General features: G+C 36.5%; 1 protein-coding gene across 2 annotated transcripts in view; it reads right to left on the minus strand.

The window, feature by feature from the left end:
* LOC120348828 (cysteine-rich motor neuron 1 protein-like) overlaps window positions 1-22,194 on the minus strand; it is a 403,315-nt gene that overhangs the window by 43,176 nt on the left and 337,945 nt on the right. The window contains exon 2 of one of the 2 annotated variants that reach the window (XM_039424385.1): window positions 12,134-12,161. The exons of the other annotated variant lie outside the window; for it this stretch is intronic. Within the exon in view, the coding sequence (XP_039280319.1) occupies window positions 12,134-12,161 (28 nt within the window). The remainder of the gene's footprint in view (window positions 1-12,133; window positions 12,162-22,194) is intronic. 2 annotated transcript variants of the gene reach the window in all.

Raw genomic sequence — 22,194 nt, forward strand, 5'->3', positions numbered from 1 at the left:
ATTTGTGTCTGAGTTGCAAATGCGTTCACTGCCAATATTGAGTGGATTGAGTGGCGTATTTTAGGACTCAGCAGGACTGAGAAAGAGCATTCGGTTGGACGATCACTTTGCGTCACTGGCAGTAGGCAGGAAGCGGGGGGCTTCGAGTTGCGACAAGAAGAAATTGTATTAGCTTAACAATGATTGATTCAACGAAAAGCCTTCGATTGGGGGTGTGAGAAAAGGCTTCCGCACTCTTTCACTGCATACTTTCTTATTTCCATTCGATTGTCCCTCACGTTTCTTCCTCCTCCTCCTCCTCCTCATTATCCACCTCTTCATATTTCTCTATCTCTTCCCCACCAGCATCGACCCTCTCAACATGCTCTTACTATCATCCACTTTCATCCCTTCCTTTTTATTTTTCTATATTCTGGAAGGATCTTGGAGACACGAGCATTTGAATTTCTCATGATTTTGGTAACGCTTTCTCTTTTGGTTCCTCCTCATCCCTTCATCATCTCATTTTTCTTCTCTTTGTATTCTCTCATTTTTTCCTTTGCACCCCCTTAATCCCTCAACACACTGTCCTTACACTCTCCTATTTCTCATTCACTTCCCTCTTTCTCTCTGTTGATGATCCTGCCTCACTCCTCTTTATCCTTGTTGACCTGACTCTCGTTTTCTTCCGTTTCATCTTCTTTCTTCTATCTATACCATTGCATCCAATTGCTCAAAGTACACTTTCTTCCAATTTCTTAGCTTTATTTCGCTGTAAACAATTCCTAGAGAACTCTGTTGTTCTTTCACATTCTCCCATCCCACCTCAATTCCTTCATTTTCCCAATTCCATCCCTTTCTCTTTTCTCACGATCTTATTACTCTCTCATCACCAGGAGTTTCTCATCCCAGAATCTTCCTCTTCCTCTTTCCCCAGGCTTCTTTTTGTCAGTTTATGTCGTCGACATCTGAAGAATTTTCCATATTTTACGAACTCCTAACGCGATAAAAATTTCGGCGTCATTCTTTCTGCTATTGAGGGGTGGTTGGGAGAGAGAAGATCGAGAGAAAGACAATGAGGAAGAGTGAGAGAGTAACACGTTTCTGCTGCGTAACGTAACGCTGTGTTCCTTAATATAATATATGGAGATGTCAATCCGTGAGACACGTTCGCTTTGCTGTCTTATTGCGAAGCAGCAGCGGGAAAAGAGAGAGGACGAATTTTCCAAAAGACACTGACTGTTCCATTCTTTCCGCAGATTGAATTGTTCTCCGCCTGTTCTGCTAGATTTAGCTAGCCGTTCTATTATTTCCGGTGAGCCCGAAGAAGTGAATTAAGTATAGAAGAAGAGGCATAGAGTGGAAATTGGAAGTAGTTGAGGAATGAGGTTCAGGAGCCGAATCAAAGGAAGGAGTTGGAGAAGAGGGAAAAGGTTCTAGAAGAAAGAAGAAGAGAGAAGAGATGAAGAGGAAGATAAATGAGTTGGAGGTAATAAGGTATGAGGAAAGTAACTGATTGAAAACATGAAGGAGTAGAATCAGGAAGAAGAAGGGGAAAAATAGAAGATGAAAGAATGAGAACGAAAGAGAACGGAGAAGCAGATGGAGATGATGCAGTTGAAAATAGAGTGATGTTTGAGTATAGAGGAGATAGCATGGTAACGAAATGACGAATGGGAGAAAATTAGAAGAATATTAAGATTAGAGAAATAAACAAAAGCTAACAAGTAGGCATAAATCAAAGTTGAAGTTGAAGAGGTTCATACGCAAAATGAAAGAAAGAATGAAACACGAAACAATAGAATGGTAAGGAGTGGGAAATTAATTATAAAAAGAAGTAAAGAAGCAGTAAAAAGAGAAGTGAAACAAGAAGAGGATATAGATACAGGAAACAATTAAGGAAAATATGGAAATTGATGGGAAAAACAACAAAGGAGAATTCACCGAGAAGGAGAGAGAAGAAAATACATTATAAGTGAATAAGAAAAATGGATAAAACTTTGATAAAATTTTGACTTAAAAAATGGAGAGAAATGAATGAAGTAGACAGTGATGAAGAAGAGGAATAAAAAAAATTTAAAAAAAGAATTGAATAATCGAAATGAGCGGGATGAGGGGGGAAGAGGAGAGGAAGATGGAAATACATATGAGCAAAGAAGAAGAGAAAAGTAATAAGGAGCCCAGTGCACCTCTTTTGCCAACAACCAGTGCGACATGGTACACAACAGTGATTGTGAGGCAGACACAAGGCAGCCAGTGGATTGCGAGCCTGATAAATGTTCTGGTGTCTTATCAGTCTGAGAAGCAACTGCTCCCTGTCAGCTCACAGCGATAGAACAAAAAGGACAGGACACTACTTTCCGGCGAATAAGTCTTTCACATTCGTCTCCACCTGTCCCTGTCTCTGGCACCATTTATTGAGATTTCCTAGAGTCTTATTCAGATGATATCGATTGGAACTGTGCATATACGGAAACGGAACGGATACACTTTATTTTTAGTTGATGTTTTGGATTCGAATTTGATACTTGAAACTTGAGTAGAGCTCGAGTTTGTTATATATATATATATATATAATTTCTTCTTTCATTCAAAATTTAGACTTTTTAAATAATTATTAAGTTACTGTTCTAGATTTTTTAATTTCAGAGTCTAATAGTATCTATTTGATTCAAAATTTGCTCGTTTATCTGAGTATGCCGAGCGTAAATTTTATTTTGAGAAGTGAAAGTGACATAGCCAACATTTTGATTTGGACAGTATAAATTGGAAATGGGACAGTTTTGGGCATGAGCCTGTTGTGCCTTTCCTCATGTTAAGTATTTGTACACAATGTGATGAATGAATAAACTAGTAGTTCTGTGAGCAGTAGACCTCGCGCTCAGTAAGTGACATTGTCCTGTTGTTATGTTTTCTCAAAAATTAATAAATGATTCATCAATTCCAAATGTCTAGAAAAAATCCTGAATGAACAGAGCCTTCTGTCCTATCGTACCGTGACGTGTCGTCCCGGAATGTGAGTGTGAGCGCTGTTATCAGGTCTGGCTGCAACTGTCTACAACGTTGGAAAGATACATTTTCAAGATGTTCGATGTTTTTTAACAGGTAGTATTATAGTCAACTGTTTACTAACGTTGATGGAAAGATACATTTTCAAGATGTCGATGTTTTTGAACGGGTACTATTATAGTCCACTAGACAGCTGATTTATGATGAATAATTCTATAGTCTGATTTTTACCTATGGTAAATAGGGCAAGGAAAGTATCGCTTTACGAAGAAAATTAAAGTACCCACATTTCTATACGTTTCAAGGTCCCCTGAGTCCAAAAAAATGGTTATTACTCTCCTTGCCCTATTACCATAGGTAAGAAAAGTATTGCTTTCCGTTGGTCTGTGTGTGTGTGTGTACACGATATCTCATCTCCCAATCTCGGAATGACTTGAAATTTGGAACTTAAGGTCGTTTCACTAAAAGGATCCGACACGAAAAATTTCAATACAAGATGGCGGCTGAAATTGCGAAAATGTTGTCAAAAAACAGGGTTTTTCGCGATTTTCTCAAAAACGGCTCCAACGATTTTGATCAAATTTATACATAATATAGTCATTGGTAAGCTCTATGAACTGCCATAAGTCCCAAATTTGTAAAAATTTCAGGAGCTCCACCCCATCTATGTAAAGTTCGTTTTTAGATTCCCAATTATCAGGCTTCAAATACAATTTAAACAAAAAATTTCAAGTGGATAAGATTCAGCATGAAAATCTCTACAATTAATGTTCAGTAGCATTTTCACCTAAAATTGAAAAATAAGCTCGGAATTCGAGAAAATATGAAACAATAACATTAAAACTAAATTCGAAAATTCCAGCCTCTTCATATAACACTTGAATCAAACTCGAAAATGTTACTATCTTCAATGACTACAGCCTATAGATATTTATCACCAAAACTCATCATTTCTTAATGTCATTTTCTTTAAAGGACTGAAAAAGTGAATACTGAAATACAATAGAAATACTCTGAGAATGACTGAAAATCACATAATATTATGAAACAATTACACTAAAATTACATTGGAATCTCTCTCAATGATTCTCTTCAAATTATTCACTCTCTTCAATGAATATGATAGGCTATTTATCACCAAAGCTCATCATTTTATGCAGGTGGAAATACAGGTGGTATAGACCATGGCAATTACAGACTGTATTGTAATAGGTCTATAGTTTCTTACATCACCTCGATCTCCAGATTCGTATATAGGTACCAAGAAACTGTTTTTGAAATCTCTGGGGAAGACACCAAGCTCCAGCAAGGCAGAGCCAGTATGGCTAGGTGAATGGCCAGAACAGAAAAACCTAATTACAGGAAGGGATATTTCATCAGGCCCAGTTCCTCTGCCAACATTCAGAGCTTCCAATCTGCGTTGAATATTGATTGGAGTAATGCAGCAGGATGGAACTAACTGGTTTCAACGAAAATCAAATGTCGGGACATTAACCGTGTCCTGCACAAAAATAGATGAAAAATAATCAGCAAAGAGTTCACACTACTTATCAACAGGAGTTGCAGCACTTCTTGTGTCCAGTCTCATAAAAGTAGGTCTGGCTGAGCCTTTTCTCAAACCATCCACATGAGTCCAGAAAGATTTAGAATTTGTCTAAACAAATTCCTCTAATTCAAGTAAATAGTTATTGTATAACACCTTCTTGTCAAAACACGACATTGATCCCTCAAATTGCAAAAAACTTCATAGAGCTGAATACTACCAATTGCCTTATACTTTCTATGAGCAGTTTTCTTGGCTACAATCAATCTTCCTAATTCAATGGAACCACAAGAGACATGAACCTTTCTCATGAGTGTGAACCTCTTGATGGTCAAGCTCATATACCTACAGAAATTACTGAAATGCTCCTCAGATCTAATGATTATCATCAAAATTTGCAACTGGGTAATTCATATTCTGAAACTCCAAAAATATGGAAGCTAAATCACACTTGTGAAAATCAGGTATTTGTTTTACATAGCAGGGTTGTGTCCACCTCCTGTTCCAGGAGTATGTGATGAGTGCCTTTGAGGATGCCTGCCAGGTCGATTGTCTTTATTTAGACCTCTCAAAGGCCTTCGACAGAGTTAACCACTCTCTCCTGGTTGCCAAACTGGAGAGTTATGAGGTGCATGTGTCATGCTCAAGTGGTTGAACAGCCATCTGAGGGACAGAACTCTGATGTTCAGAACTCTGAGGGTCATATGTCATCTCCTTTCCTGGCTCCCTCTGGAGTCCCTTAGGGATCCCATTTGGGCCCCCTCCTCTTCAATTTGTTTATGAACGACATTAAAAGCTTCATATCATCCATGTTTCTAATGTATGCTGATGATGTCAAGTTATTCGACAGGGTATTGCAAGACTTAGGACATGAATCTCTGCAGAATTCTCTCAACAACCTTGATTTGTGATGCCTTGATAATGGTATGGCTCTGAATGTAACCAAGTGTGTTGTAATGTATTTCAAGCATGGAACAAGTATACTTGATTCTCAATACTCCTTGAGAGGCATTCCTTTGAAAAGAGTATGCAGTTTCAAGGACCTTGGAGTGACTATGACTCAGTCTCTTAGCCCACTGGATCACATAAGTGTGATCACTGGAGAGGCTAGATCTCTCCTTGGCTCTATATTTTGGTTCACCAGGGATTTCAGTTCTCCCGAGAGTGTCTTGGTTTTGTTTAGGGCTCTTGTTCTTCCAGTGTTGGAATATGGCTCTATTATCTGGGCACCATTCCATCTGTACCAGATTAACCTGCTGCAAAGTGTGGAGAGACGTTTCGTGAGGATGCTGAGCTGCAGGATGGGTTTCAAGTACTTTGAAGCTCCTGTGGAGGAGATTAAGGGACAGTCCATCTCCTCCCTTTGGTTCTGAGGTGGGAACACTATGACCTGGTCCTTCTTTTCAAGACTGTCAATGGATATCTGGACTGCCCTGAACTTCTGGCTAGTATTAACATCTGTGTTCCAAGAGGAATGTGCTCAAGGTTCCATTTTCCGCAGATGCTCTCACACAACAGCCTATGCCTATAATAGTGGACTTTCTAGAATACTTCGCTCTGGTTGTGAGGCTGCTGCAGCTGATGTTGATTTCTTTGGGGTGTCCTTGGGCTTTCTCAGGAGAACTATGAAGAGATACCTGCATGGTGTGATTTTGGTGTTCCCTTCCTTGTTTATGCCCCTTGTGGTAAACTTCCATGGGCCTTTTCACTTATATGTAATATTGTATGTTAACTATGATTCATTCTGTATTCTAATTTTTGTCTTTCAAACTATCCACATAGATGTTTTTTATTGTTGTATATTATTATTTATCTATATATTCTTTGCTTGTATCTCTTCTTCTATGTTATTTTCATGTGAAATTCGTGTTGTACCGTTGGAAGTTGAATGAATAAATAAATAAATAAACTTTCTTCCAACTTACAATCATCAGCTTCCTTCAAGCATTTCTTTGCCAACTCACACAAAAAAAACTCCTCTGTTTTTCGTGATCATTGATCAGAATAAAACACAAACAGGAAGAATACAGAAGCTAGTCTGATTATCTTGTTAAATCAAGACTTATGGGCTATAAAAGTTATGTTAAAATCAAGACTTATGGGCTATGAAAGTTATGTTAGCATTGATTTTGTGAGCTTTTTCGCGCTCAAAGTTACTGTCACACTAGCGTAAGTTGACACATAAGCTATTATGTAGGTCACTAACTACAGCGTAACTGAAGATAAGCTTTTGTGTCATTCAGTTTTGTTCAAGTCAAAGAAGCGTAACAGAACATACGCTTTTGTGTCATTTATTTCATCACTCGATTGTAGATACGTTATCCACTCATCTTTCCAATGGCTAATGCAATGAGATAAGCGTGTGTGTCACTAAATAGACCACGAAAAGTTATTTAGATAGGTCAGATAAGCTAAAAAACGGAATTTTGTAGATACGCTACTATGACTCTAAACCCTCGTATTGTCCTGTCACCATCTGGTTCAGATCTTGGAATAGAAGACTTGAGATGCGCGTCAGGTGATCAATTTTCATAACGGCAAGGAAAGTTGTGTGAGTGCGCCACACCAGATTTTTGAGTATTGGTCTGTATGTGTGTGTGTGTGTGTGTGTGTGTGTGGTGTGTGTGTGGGTGTGTGTGTGTGTGTGTGTGGTGTGTGTGTGTGGTGTGTGTTGTGTGTGTGTGTGTGTGTGTGTGTGTGTGTGTGTGTGTGGGTGTGTGTGTGTGTGTGGTGTGTGTGTGTGTGTGGGTGTGTGTGTGTGTGTGTGTGTTGTGTGTGTGTGTGTGTGTGTGTGTGTGTGTGGTGTGGTGTGTGTGTGTGTGTGTGTGTGTGTGTGTGTGTGTGTGTGTGTGGTGTGTGTGTGTGTGGGTGTGTGTGGGTGTGTGTGTGTGTGTGTGTGTGTGTGTGTGTGTGGTGTGTGTGGTGTGTGTGTGTGTGTGTGTGTGTGTGTGTGTGTGTGTGTGTGTGTGTGTGTGTGTGTGTGTGTGTGTGTGTGTGTGTGTGTGAGTGTTTGTGTGTGTATGTGTGTGTGTGTGTGTGTGTGTGTATGAGTGTATGTGAGTCACCTCACAATTAACGGAATGACTATTAGCAGACTTGAAATTTTGAACTTAAGGTCCTTACAATATAAGGATCCGACACGAACAATTTCAACCAAATGCAATTCAAGATGGCGGCTAAAAAAATGTCGTCGAAAACAGGGTTTTTCGCGATTTTCTCGTAAACGGCTCCAACGATTTTGATCAATTTCATACCTAAAAAATTCATTGATAAGCTCTACCAACTGCCACAAGTTTCAAATCTGTAAAAATTTCAGGAGCTTCGCCTCATATATACAAAGTTTGATTTCAGATTCCCAATTATCAGGCTTCAGATACAATTTAAACAAAGATTGAGCATGAAAATCTCTTCAATTAATGTTCAGTAACTTTTTAATCTAAAATTAAAAATAAGCTCGAAATTCGATAAAATGTAATTATTTAATTGCAAACTGTTGGCAACTGTTGATTCTATTAGATCATTCACCATGAAGAGATAGCAGACCACGTATGTCTTCAGCGTTATTGTCCTGTCTAGTCCGGGCGCAAATGTCATGAACATGACATCGTACCACTCCGTGGTCATTTTTGAGTAACAGCCGTGGAAGATGTCTCAATTTATTCGTTTGGTCTAGCATAATAAGGATCGTGATGATGATAAGAATGTGTTCGTTTGTTAAAAATTAATTTAATTCTTATTGTAAAAAAGAATAACATAATATTATACATTATTTTTATGAAATCTAACTTAGTGATAACAAATAAAATGTAAAATAAACAACGAAATCATGGTTGTTCGAAATCGCAACGTAGAAATGGTTTTTATGGAAGCGAAATAGTTTGTTTGAAACGTCTACATTTTTACCGAGAGCATAACTCAAGAACACAAACAAAAAAATCTAGAAGAACAAGTACAAACCTGTGAGGAAGATGAAATGCAAAACTCTACACAAAAAGCATTACTGGAAAGATACGTATCTCAAATGTAAATACGAGTGTGTGTGGAAAATGTATTTCATCTTGTGCTCATGTAATGATGATGAGAGAGATAATTTCATGATGAGAGAGAAAACGTGAACAAGTGAGAGACAGTAGGAAAACTAATAGAGTGGCATTGCGGTGACGAGAGAGCTAATCACACCACCAACATTACCTAAATCCACCACCGCTTCTATATTGGCCGAATGAAATTCGAACATTTTCACCCAGCCAATGCCGAGCACCTATAATTAGTTACATCCTGGTTACAATATTGAGTACAGTAATGAGTACACTACTGCTGGTGAGCGGCGGTTGAGAGAGAGAGAAAGTGAATGAGTGTGAGTGGGGGGATGGATTAGTCAGTTTGCAACCGAATAAATTAACAGCACTGGCCTAATTAGCAATTATTGCTGAATCGACAATATTGGAACACATTTTGTAGCAAACATGAAGAGCAGCTTCGTAATTATTGTTTCTGAGTGAATTTAAACAATTCATGAGAGCTGAATTTTGTGGTTTGATAATACTGAAATTACAGTATAGCTCTAGTAATAACTTGTCAATTTTGAAGTTACTTGAAACGAATGCAGGGGGCAAAATTAAAGCATAAGTTGGTAGAAGATATTGACCATACTTAACATATGGATTAAAATATTACTATAATTGATATTTTATAATGACAATCAAAACCCCCCAGAAGAGCTTATTAACAATGGATTGATCTATCTCATAGCAAAAATAGACGCAAAATTGAAGACTATAATGTTACAAGGCAGCAGATGGTGAGAAGAGGACTTTTCCACTTGATGCACACATATAGAAAGTCCTATGATCGATCCTATGTGATATGATGTATATAAATTTTAAGAGTAAATTGAGGGAAGTTTATTCGATTGATAATTATTTTTATGGTCACTTGAAAAATACAGTATCGAAGTTGACGATACTTATAGTACATGGTATGATATTAAGAAATCGTGGGATTCTTACTGCGAAAGATAACATTAGATGGTGAAGCTATTATTAACTGTATATGATAATTGAAATATACAGTACATGATTCTCATACACCATAATACAACAATCGTAAGGGTAATATAACATGCGATGATAATTTCATTATTTTTACTGAAACCGTTTCTTGAAAATTTACAACTATAATGCAGTAGTGTTAATCTAGAAATGTTTGATTGTGGATGAGGAATATTGATCCAATATCTTTGTTCTTATTTTATTAAGATACAAGGAAGAAACATATTAATTGTCAATAAAATGAATTATGATAATATCATTAATGAATTTATAATTATTACCAAGCGACCTGGCTGGTTGAGGTGTGGAGTCAGTTTTCAGGTCGCACCTGATCAATTTCAGGGCCTCTGGCATGACCTTATGACTGATTCTAGGTAGCAGTAACAGAAGCAAAAAAAATTGTTGAGCATTGGATGACGAACAAGAAGATTTGAAGAAATGTGACGAAAAAGAGGAAGATGAAGATGGTGAATCAGAACCAGGAGGAAGCTATGAGGAAGAAAGTGTGATCTATGACGAACAAGGATGGTAAATGAGTAGGTAACAAGGCAGGCGAGTTACCAGTCAGTGAGTCCATTAATTAGAAGCCGCGATGCTTGCCAAATACTCTGCTCACTCATAACTCTCTCTCACTCACTCTCTCCTTTACTCACACACTTAGTCTCTTTCACGCACCATCTATCACTATCATTACCTCTATCTCAGTCAGTTTAGCGGCATACCACCGCCGACGTCTTCTGCCAACTTAACGAGCTACCACACATACACACACACACACACACACACACACACACACACACACACACACACCACCACCACACCAAAACACACATTCACACTACTTTAAAGGTCTAACACCTACAGAGAGATTCATTCCAGTCAGCGTATGTTGAATGGGTTGCGTTATAATTATTTATAAGGAAATGTGACAATTTAAAGTGAATTTCACTATAGACTAGAGAAGGCCTACTCGATCATGAAGCAAGCAGCAGTTGAAGCAGCAGATTGCTGCAGATAGGCGCGAAGGCGTCGCTTACTAATTTGGCAACGACCAAAGCTAAGGCAGAAAAGCAAACGACCTGACAATATTCATCCACAGATAATCCGCTCTGCTCGCTAAGAAATGGTAGCTCAGCAGGCAGTAGATGAATACCGTGACAGAGGTAGAACATGGTAATACAATCGAATTATGTATGTGAAATCTTACTTTGAAAAGATGATGAAATTAGGCTACTCAGAGGAGATTGTCAAACGTGTTCTGGAACTCAAACGAGTAATGAAGGGTATTGAGGAAGTAGTTAAGAAGTTATTCGTTTGCGGGATGGTGTGTAAGCTCGTCTATAATATTCGAATGCTTTCATTAATCAGCTTCAAATTTTAAAATTCGATCAATTGAACAGATTAAGTTCGTTTGATAATAAGTTTGACTAACTCCGTTTAAATGCGTGGAAGAATGTGCTAAATATTACTGTACATCTTGAATGTTATAGATAAAAACAATAATCTTCATTATTAAAGTTGTTGGATAAAATTTATTCCAACCGGAGTTTTCAATAGAACAGCTGACAGAATATCATCGGTATTTTGAGCGAGTTCTCCATCCCCAAGATTCACTAGTAAAAATCTCAACACATCTCTAATGTAAGTCGAAAAATTACGACGATTTGCCAAAACCGATGAATGGTTTGAGATAAGTTCATGGTTTGAGATAAGTATTGAATTGGAGAGAGATGCTCGGGGGTTGCAAGAATGCACGTGGAGTCAGAGGGATGAGAAGAGGGGTTCACCGAAATGCCTGGGATCTTGTGACCAGCATTCCCAGAAGGCCATCTTTGCACCGGCATTCAATTCAATAAGCCGAATTTTCTACCCATGTTTTTCAACCAACGGGTAGCTTACAGAACATACAATAGCTGGGAAAAACATTCATTCACAAGGAACTATTATAACCAGGCTCATCAGGTTGAGTTTCATATTTCTTATTCAGTAGGTTGTTTGATTTCAGTTTTCAGAACAGATCCAGAACTAGTAAAATTCCAGAAGTTGGAATGTTCTTCTACTTTCTAGAGAATGGAAATCGTCAAGGTTGATCTTAATATCAGAGACTAGTTAAAAATGTTTGATGACTTGTTAGGTTAGATTAGGTAATAGCCTATGTTATGTTGATATTGTATTATATACTATGCATAATATGAAAAATAATATTGAATAGAATTGAAAATGAACCTAGTTTAATTTTCAAGTCGAATTATTAATATAGTAGTTAAACGAATTAAGGTTTTTTATAGCTCAAATACATTTCCACTAAGATTGTAACCCTTTATTCATAATTCATGCATTCACAAGCTTGAATGAGTCGATAGAATTTTACTGCAGTAATGGAAAATCTCAAAGATAATTTGTTTCCGAAAATATTGAATAGTATTGCGAAATTTTTCATGAGGAATTGATTAATCGACAATAAAGAATCTTATACAAGTTACAAAAATCAGCACACTTGAACGAAATAATTAATTTGCAAAAAAATTAGATAGTAATATGGAAGCCTCACCAAATGCTATAGAATGTGTTACACGAACCTGCAACATGAAAAAGTTGATATCAGTTGAATATTGAAATGAATGGAGTGTCATCATATTAAGAAAACACTATCTCGCGTTTGCATTCTATGTATTTCACAAGAAATGATTGTCATTCTTAATCTCTCAGTCAGCAAAAGTTATACCAGCCGAATTCAAGTGAAATGTTTGAACAAAATTGAAAATCTTCAACAAGAATAATTTTAAATAAGAAAAATGATATTGTAAATAATAAAGTTTTCTAAAAGTTACAAGGTACTACAAGTTTTCACATTGGTCTTATTAATCTTCAACAAGAATATATCCGATAATCTTTCTCCAGGAAATAGTTTATTTCCTTACTAAGTTGAAAATTCAAACGCCTGTTACCCGCTCTACTCGGAAGGCGTATTTTCATGAATATCTATCATTACAAGCAGAATCATCAGAGACAACACTGTGGTCTCAGAGACAACTGAACTGTTCACATGCGTATACATTAATAAAAGCAGTATTGGAAAAATGCTCGAAAGATGAGATCAAATGCATAGATAGGCTCAACACCAATTTTCAATTGTTAAGGAGTGTCAATAAAGTGTTGTGAACGTTCCCCTCGTGTCAGCTGTCAGCACTTATTACGACCGGACACCGCCACCACACTCAATCACTGCTCAATTGTTATCGAATGGGATTAGAATATCGACATAAACAAAAAAAGACGATTAAATTTGTCATCCTGACAGCGTAATTACTGGTTGGATTTCATTTCGCCATCATTGATATTCATAACAGCAAACTTCGCGTTTGTACTACGTATAACCTCTGTGTACTGTGTATAGCCTTTCAATTTGCCCCTTCACGTTTTGGTAGAGCAACCCGCAACACACCATACTCCATGTGAGATTCTCTGTCAGTATATCTTATATGAAAACACCATCCCTTCTAACTCAACCAATGCTGACAGTATGAAGTGAATCCCACAATAAATGGATGTGGGGCTAAGCCAACATATTACACAGAACCCGGAGTGACTAATTAAAAGTCGAACCCAAACGAACATTTGGAACACTGCTGCCAATAATTGAAAACAACTATTTTCGTGTATCCCGCCAACAACGTAATGGCCGGAAACGAATTAAACGCTCATCTGTTATTTTAATTAAAGCCGCCGCTACAAGCCGAGCCACCAACTATAGTGAAATACTCTTTGAACTATCAGAATTCCTTCTAATGCTTCCCTATTCAGCTGATGCTGACAATTGAAAGTGAATCTCACTTCTGTCAAACAATAGGCGCAGCTTCACCTCTGTTCAATGATTCAGCGTCAATAAGTTGCAACTCTATGCTGTTGTAATAACAGAGCGTGAAAGGAAAAATGGAATAGTGGATATTGTTGGCCAACTGCCACGAATCCACAATAATTGGATTGAACCCCCGAAATGGAATGGATATGAAATGGAATCAATCAATAGGGTATTATGTAATTTCATTGTTAGTCCAACTTCAGTGAATACATAAACGGTATTGTATTATTGTAATATTCAGTGGGGTAAAGAAATATCTAGGCAACAGAACGTTTTGAAAATAGATAGCGTTACTCTTACTGGTTTTTTGAAGTGTGCAACTTTCTTGGATCCTCATGAGAAATAATATTTGATCGTTAACCGATACTTATTACAAGTTATATAGAATGAATACAGTCAACATAATCGAACCTTTTCATTTTCTATTAACATATTGCAAGGTACCGTATCTGAAATAACATAAGTGTTCACCATATTATAGCTAAGTAGAGCAAGAACACCCATCCAGGATGATGATAATACAAATATATCTCAAAAAAGATCAATGAAACAAAGTTATACGGATTTATCAAGAAAATATCCGCTATGAATACATTATTTTGAATGAAAAAGAATGGATGGATTCAATGTCATGAGAATTATAAAAAAACCGAACAAGATTAAAAAATGAATGTTGTGCCATTTTCCTTTTCAAAATACCAATCATTATGGATGAATAAATTTTGAATCCAACGAAAGAACTAAAGAAGTTTTTTGTTTGTGAAAATCGAACAAGATAGAATGAAGACATTTTGATGTTCGTTGAAGTGTAACAATTCTTTTATAAAAACAGAAGAAGAAAACATGGAAGTTTGGCAGTGAACGATGAGGACCGAGTAGGGGGAAGGTGAAGGGGAGTATTCGACGTTGATTATTGAGACGTACATTTTAGGACAGAGAGGAGGTGAGTGGGGGAGGAATGAGAAGGTTGAGATGGCACGACATGCATCCTATATGTGAGAAAGTTACTCGCGAAGATGCAATGGAGAGTGATGGTTTGCTTCAGAGAAAAAGCTGCTTTTCATACGGCAAAGAGGGAGAGAAATCAAGATGGAGGATGATGATGATGATGATGATGATGATGATGATGATAATGATGATTGGAAAAACCGCGAAAGGAAATAGTTAGAGGAATGGAATTGGAGGGAACTTACTCATGTTTCACAATGCAATTGGAAGAAATTGATTGATCGGAAAAATTCTAAGAGAAGCATATACAGTACTTGTAGAAGTATAAAGGGGGAAGAGGGAAATATTCGATTGTGAGAACAATGTAAGCAGATTAGCATAGGGAGAAAATCAGAAGAAAACCAGGAAAATGGAGAAAAAAGCGGGAATAGAATGAAGGCAATGACAGAGAAGATATAAATGGAATGACAAACCAAGAGAGGAATATAATAGAATTATACTTTTATTTGGAGATATATCGAAGTTTGGGCAGCGATGTCTACAAGCAGTTGTGACAGGAAGATAGAAAGAAGTAGAGGTGGAGATTGAGAAGGAATGACATTGGAGGAAAATCACACTTGATAAGACATTTTGTAGAAATTAAAAAAAAGAGTTGAGAAGAATAATATCTTGTAAGTACACATGTGGAATTATACATGTACATGTAGGCTACACATGTACACTGTTGTGTGAGACTGGACTGACAAAATATAATTCATTCCACCTCAGAGGAAATATAAAAATAGTAATATACTGAGACAATATAATATATAGAATGATAAAAATGAGTAATAAGATTGGGGGAAAAATAGATAAATAATCCTTGTTGAAATAATCAAGACGAGGAAGAAACCTGATAGGAGGAAAAGGCAAGGTAGGATTTGGGAATGGAAAGCTGTAGTGTAATAATGTAGGGAAGCGCACCAATATACAGTAGATAGATTAGGGCTCTTGGGGAGTCTAAGGCCTCCCTCCCACAGCCATGTCCCCCGACACGAGCGAGCAACCCTGCAATAACAACAACACAGTAGGCAGGCAAAGGCAGTGCAAAGTCACGCTTGGCTGGACTCAGGCTGCTCAAAAGAATGCATTTGTTTATTCATCCCCTTCACACCCCACTTGATATCTTCTTTTCAGCGCCGAACAGAATCAATCCTTATCAAACCCCTCTCCACCTACCCTTAGTTCGAAGGTTACGTACAGCAATAAGCAAACCCCCCCCCCACACTCAACTTGCTGACAGCCTTGGTACAGGTGATGATAATTAGAATTGTCCAAGTCAAGCAAGCTATCTATTGTAACAACACTCATATTGATTTTATGCATTCTTGTTGGGGAGAAATGAACCTGGAAAACACATTTTGAACACATAACGCTTATCTTAGGGTATGAACAGAATGGTCAGGTCGATATGTAGATTTCATGTTGCGATCGATTTCCTATACCTATAATATTATTCATCTATATCAATGACTTCAAATGTTTTTATTATTGCAAGCTGTTCAGTAACATCGTGAAATCGACCGCGACTTACTTGTTCTGTTCGCAACTTTTTGAGTCATCGTTGCGATTATTATTTGGATATCAACCGTACTTAAATGACCAAGCACTCAACATAGTTTTTTCAAAGGGTTACATTCACTTCATCACGGATTTCAGTTGATTACAGATCTGCTGTTTGGGAGGGTATCAGTTTGTTGTAATCTCAGCTACTCAGGATTTGTAGCTTTCAGAAATTACAGTGAATACAGGATCATAAATTCGAATAATATTTATAATATATATTTCGGATAATACCAGCGTACTGCCATTTGAAAGCGAAAAAACCTACCGCTTTACCTTTGAAACATAACCTTTCATGAAATGTCATGATGCCGTGACATTCGACAAACTGAACGGTTCAACTTCCCACTTGTTTCAGTTTATCACGAAATTGTCAAAATAGACACGTGATGAACTGATAACGTGAAGAGCTGCGACACTCCCCTTTCAAATATATTACATATCAACTTTTTCCAAAAACACTTCAACCAACTCACTATCACAATATTCAGTTGAAGGCAAAAAGCTCTGGGGAGAAAATTGATTGAAGACAGCAATAATATTTTGATATGATCAAACAATATAAGATAAAAATTATTGAACTGAATTCATAAACAAATTCAACGGAAGCCAAGCCAACTCTTCCTCTAGCTAAATTTTCCTATGATAATTTGAATTTCTGTAGAAGTTTTATCATTTATTAACTTTTCTCAGCCTCTACCAGTTACCAGCTGTAACATTCTCCTCAAGTTCTACACAAGTAGGACTTGAAAATATTCCTCACAAAAGACAATATTTTCCATCAAATTCTATTACAGACAATCGGTTTAGTTTGATTTTAGTCGATTTCCACAAAACCATTCAAAATACATATGCTATTATGCCGATCAAAAGGCAACCGCAATATATCTAAACCCAAACGTGAATCAAATCATTAACCATAGAACAACTGAAACACAAGAATACAATCGTATACTAATACAAATATTATAATATTATGTAAAATCATGTTTAGCTCATGTGGGCATCATACGTAATAAAAAAATTGTACATCAAATATATTTTACCAAATCTAGTAACGAGGTCATAATGATTATCATCTTAAACAGAAGCACCATCATCTTTGCTGAAGCGCAATCGAATACTAAAACAAATACATACGTTGTGAAGTTCTTAATTGTAAATCCTTCACAGATAATACGATGTTTCTGATATTTATAAGAGCAGTCTCTAAATTCCCTCTTTTGCGAATAAATTCACAAAAAATTAAGGCCGTCCGGCTCGCAAAATTACTGGGTTCAAACCTCAGCTCTAGCTCAGTGGTAGAAACATGAATTTTATAAATACAAATAATCACCATAAGGTTCAGTGACCGGTGATTGGTAATTCTTACCGCTGCTTCTATGAAGTTCTTGAAGAATACCAATACGGAAAATAAAAGAATATTTGATGACTGATTACCAGTAACCATGCATCACTAGAGAATAATAAGGAGCAACTATAGTTGTTTCTAGTTGATTCTTAAAACGCTCGTCGTGAATACAAGTATTCACCAATATACCCTTCCAAAATTCCTTAGAGCTTACAACGCCAGTTCTGGAAGCTCTCTGGATCCTTATATGATATAACTGGAACCTTATTAATATAATTTCTTAATATACTTATTCTGGTATATGAGATGAGTATCATCAAAGGATGATAAATATTGAGTGCTCTGAATAAGATTAATATCACTTGATTCAATAATTTTAAGTGCTGCTAAATATTTGTTGATATTAAAACAGCTCAAACTGTATGTCACGAGATGAACTAGGATAAAATAAATTTCTACGATTTGTATGCTGACTAAAAACACAAAATATATTCCCATAAAAAAGATATGCATAAAATATTCGATATATCTATAATTCACTCAAATAATCTATTTCTAAAATCTGAATAATTATCACAGGCTTTACTAATATTCACAATAGTGAGTTTCAAATTCATAAATATATTATATTTAATACTGGTATTTATACTTCCAATCAATATAAAATTCTGCAAATAAAAACCTGTTCGGTCTATAGGTTTGATATGATGTACTTTGTTCAATTGACAAAATTGTAATTAATAAATTAATATTCAAACATGAGATCTCAGGGATTTATATGAATTCGGGCTGTGCATGGAAGTAAGCTTCCTACATATATTAAATAAATTCATAAATGTTCTTATGGACTATGTGATATTGTTCAACACGTGGTGACTTTTTATTTTAATTCAAATTAATTGGAATAGCGCTTTTTTTATTAATTAATTACCCCCACTGGACGTAGAAAAAACGAGCTCGTTGAATTATCACTCACTGAATTGAAGTTCTAGACGTTCTCGTGGATTGAATTAATTATTTCCAATAATTAATTAGGTAGGCTCCTTTTCGTCACTGCTGGGCTAACGCGTGATCCAGATTTTTATAAGTTTCTTTCGAATTAAAGCTATTTTTATGGGAATCTTTACAAATTACGAACTCCTTGACAGCACTGAGTTCACAGATAATTAACATTCAACACAAATACATTACATTTAAAAAAGGGTTTGGCTTAATAGTTCATTAAAAATTTTTAAAAGGAAGAAGAAAAAACCCTAAACTCCATGTGCATCCTCTCCGGTCGGGATCTTAAGCCAGAAGAAGGAGGTTTTTAGAAAAATTTGTCTCTTCCATGAATAATTCTGTAAGCTACTCTCTGATTGGCCTTCAATTTAATAGACTCAATACAATTGGTTGCCTTGGGAATCAGGGCTTCCTCGGCTTTATAATAGAAAAAATTAAATAAAAAAGAATTCTTATACAAATGTATGGAGTGTTTATCTTAAATTGATTTCATAAATAAATCCTAACATGCGATGTTACTACATTCAGTCTTTATATGAGTTTTGTATACTCTTGATTTATCATGCTTTTTTAGATTATAATAAATATTTATACAAAAATAATGGGTGTTCGTATTTCTACACATCGACTTCCTATAGTATACATAATATATCCTTTATGAGTAAATTTTATATAATTCAACCGGTCATATGGGTTGATCGAATAATCAGCTGGTTTGCTCAATATTGATTCTAATAATTATCGATTTATCCAAGATCGACTAATTCTTTTCAAAATGTAAACAAGTAACTCTAACCTCAATGTACATGCATTTTATTTTTTATAATCCGCCAATAATAAGTAAGCCGCTTTATAACTTTTTGATCTTACCAATGGGTTCTCATAATTATTAAATCACAATTATACATGTTTTCTTATCATTTGTTGATAATGCTATTACTCCTAATCGCTAATAATACTTGATTTGAGTTGATTTATCCTTTGACTAGGTCTAACCTTCTTTCCAATTTTATAGTTCTATTATATTTCATTAGTTCATTTTAAAATATTTGGTGGTATTAATTTACCACGTGACAACGTTTAATTTCATCGATTCAATAATGATCATCACCCTCAACAAAGTAATCAGCATAATCTTCAAGAAAATCATCATCAGGATCATTTACAAACGACCAGCTTTTGACATAAGGGCGGATGACAGATGATGACGTGTGACGTCACAGAGGTCAAAGGCATCTTACCGACCACCGCAACTGTTTGATCTCACAGATTCGAGTGCTGCGGTCTTGCCCCTGCCTTGCTCTTGACCGAATTGCTGCTGCGCCATTGTTGTGTTTGTATAGGGCGGAGGGGATTGGTGGGGAGGAGTTGAATGCGATTGAATGCGACCATGAAATGATGGCATTTCCCACCAGAGACCACCGATACTCAAATCTATATTGCAGTGCACTTTCAAGACCGTTACTGACAGTGATAAGGCGACGAAGTGTTTTGGATATTCAGTACTTCCACGAGTTCTTCCATGAATAATGAATGACTTCGTCAATTCTATAATCGATGATTCATTTCAAATCTGACAAGCGCCAGAAAAAGGTATTGAAGCAAGATTGTTGTAATTGAATTACTATTTCACCGCTCATAAAGCGAAGAGTTAGCTTACATCAGCTTATAAATAGCTTACATATCCATCCAATATTATCAGGATAACTAATGATAGAAGTTTCATGAGCAGAAATTTGTTTCATTTCGTTGTGATGCAGTCGCTTTTAACAGTGACTCAAGGATTTGGATGATAAATATAAGACAACACAAAAATGTTAGGCGAGAGACACATAATTTGCTAGTGTGATTCACGTTTGATTTTAACGTTTATAAGAAGATGTACATAAGTTTCACCCTGTAGAAGAAGAATAAGTGACGTTCGTTATGCAAAATGCCCAACACAAACTTCTATTCCCAACTCTACCCTTCCAAATCTCCTTCTTTAATAATAATAATAATAATGATAAAAATGTTATTAATGGAGACAACAGGATGAATCCATTTTGCCTCATTCACACAATACAATATTTTCAACACATTATACAATTTGAAATACAAGAAGATGAAAAAATGAAGAAATATGCAATTAATATGAAATAATGAATATACAAATAATCATTGAAGTGATCGTAAACAATATGAATTGATTATAAGAATAATTATTAAACAAAATAGAATAAAATAATAATAGAAGATAAAAATAAAATGAGAAAAAAAAGAAGAAAGTATGAAGAGAGGATGAATGTCTGTGTAAAACCAAGAATGGGAGGAAATGATTAATTAAGAATAATAATAATAAAAATTTATAAAATTAGAACACCAGTCTCTGACCAGTTATTGCCTAGTCTCTGGGACAAGGACCGGCCACGTTATCAGTAAGGTCACACCGGCCACCCCATGGGACACTGCATTGTAGCAACGATGGCAGATAAGCCACACTGGATTGGCGGTTGGCCCACTCATGATAATGATGCCATCCATCTATCCACTAGTCGTTGTTCTGCATGTTGTCCAGCAGTTATAACGGTTATTAACGACGTTTAATAATAGCGCCAAACTGTGCTCTAAATCATAGCGCTACGTTATTGAGATGAGCGCACAACAAACTGCCCTTTTGACAGTTACGATGCCACTGCTATATAAAGTCCTTCTATAGATCCTATGGTGAGATTCACGCCAAACTTACAGCATTCCTTATATTGCTTCCCTTTGCTCACCATTCAACCAATGCTGGCTGTTTGAAGTAGAAGCAATGACAATATATGCAATGCGGCACCATTTCAATGTCGGCTCCACGCTGCACGCTGCAAGAGTATCGCGCGTGTCAAAGCTTGATAAAGCGTCGTTCAATCCAGGCTGTAACCGATGTGCTAAATTTTGCTGGATAACAATAGGGGTTCTCCCCAAACCCAAAGTCTACTCACTTCAATTTGTGTTACGTTCAGCCTGAATAATTAACTGACCTGATGTTTACTAACTCTGATAATATAGTTTTGTCCAGTTATAGGCCTAATATTGATAAATAGTAAATAGGTAGTCCTCCTCGTAAGAAAACTGTTATAATTGGGTCATTGGTCCAACATCATAGTGGAACTTATGTCCGTACAGGATTTTTGGTTTGGCTCAATTGTAACATTTTTACTTATACAGTACTATAAAAGTGAAAGTACACCATGATATGGTAGAGAATAGTAATAATGTACACTCTGTTGTATATCCATACTTTTTCACTGTTAAAATTAAACTTGATTTTTAAAAAACACTTTTGAAGTGAAAATACACTTACTTTTGTAGTGACGATCGTTTCGACCTGTTGTTGGTCATCATCAGACTGTGGGAATTTACTCAGATGACAAGGCTATATGTGGTAAGGGATGAAGGCCAACCCAACCCCCACCACAACCTATTCCACAATCTTCATCCCTTACCACACATAGCCTTGTCATCTGAGTAAATTCCCACAGTCTGATGATGACCAACAACAGGTCGAAACGATCGTCACTACAAAAGTAAGTGTATTTTCACTTCAAAAGTGTTTTTTAAAATTCAAGTTTAATAATGTACAGTCATTAATATCGTTGGAGTGGGGGCGCGACAGTCATCTACGGTCGAAGGCCTCGACTGTCGGGAGTGTACGAAAATTGAAGAGTCCTCTACTGTAGCCTAACGCAGGCGACATTTGAGGCCTCTTTTTCAGGAGTCCTCTACCGTCGCTGGCCTCGAATGTCGCAGTTCTCTTTCGTCGCTGGTCTCGACTGTCGCAGGACTCTTCTGTCGTTTGCCTCGTTTGACTTCGACCCGTTGG

This window comes from Nilaparvata lugens, chromosome 3 (genome assembly GCF_014356525.2).
Source record: "Nilaparvata lugens isolate BPH chromosome 3, ASM1435652v1, whole genome shotgun sequence".
NCBI classification, from domain to species: domain Eukaryota; kingdom Metazoa; phylum Arthropoda; class Insecta; order Hemiptera; family Delphacidae; genus Nilaparvata; species Nilaparvata lugens.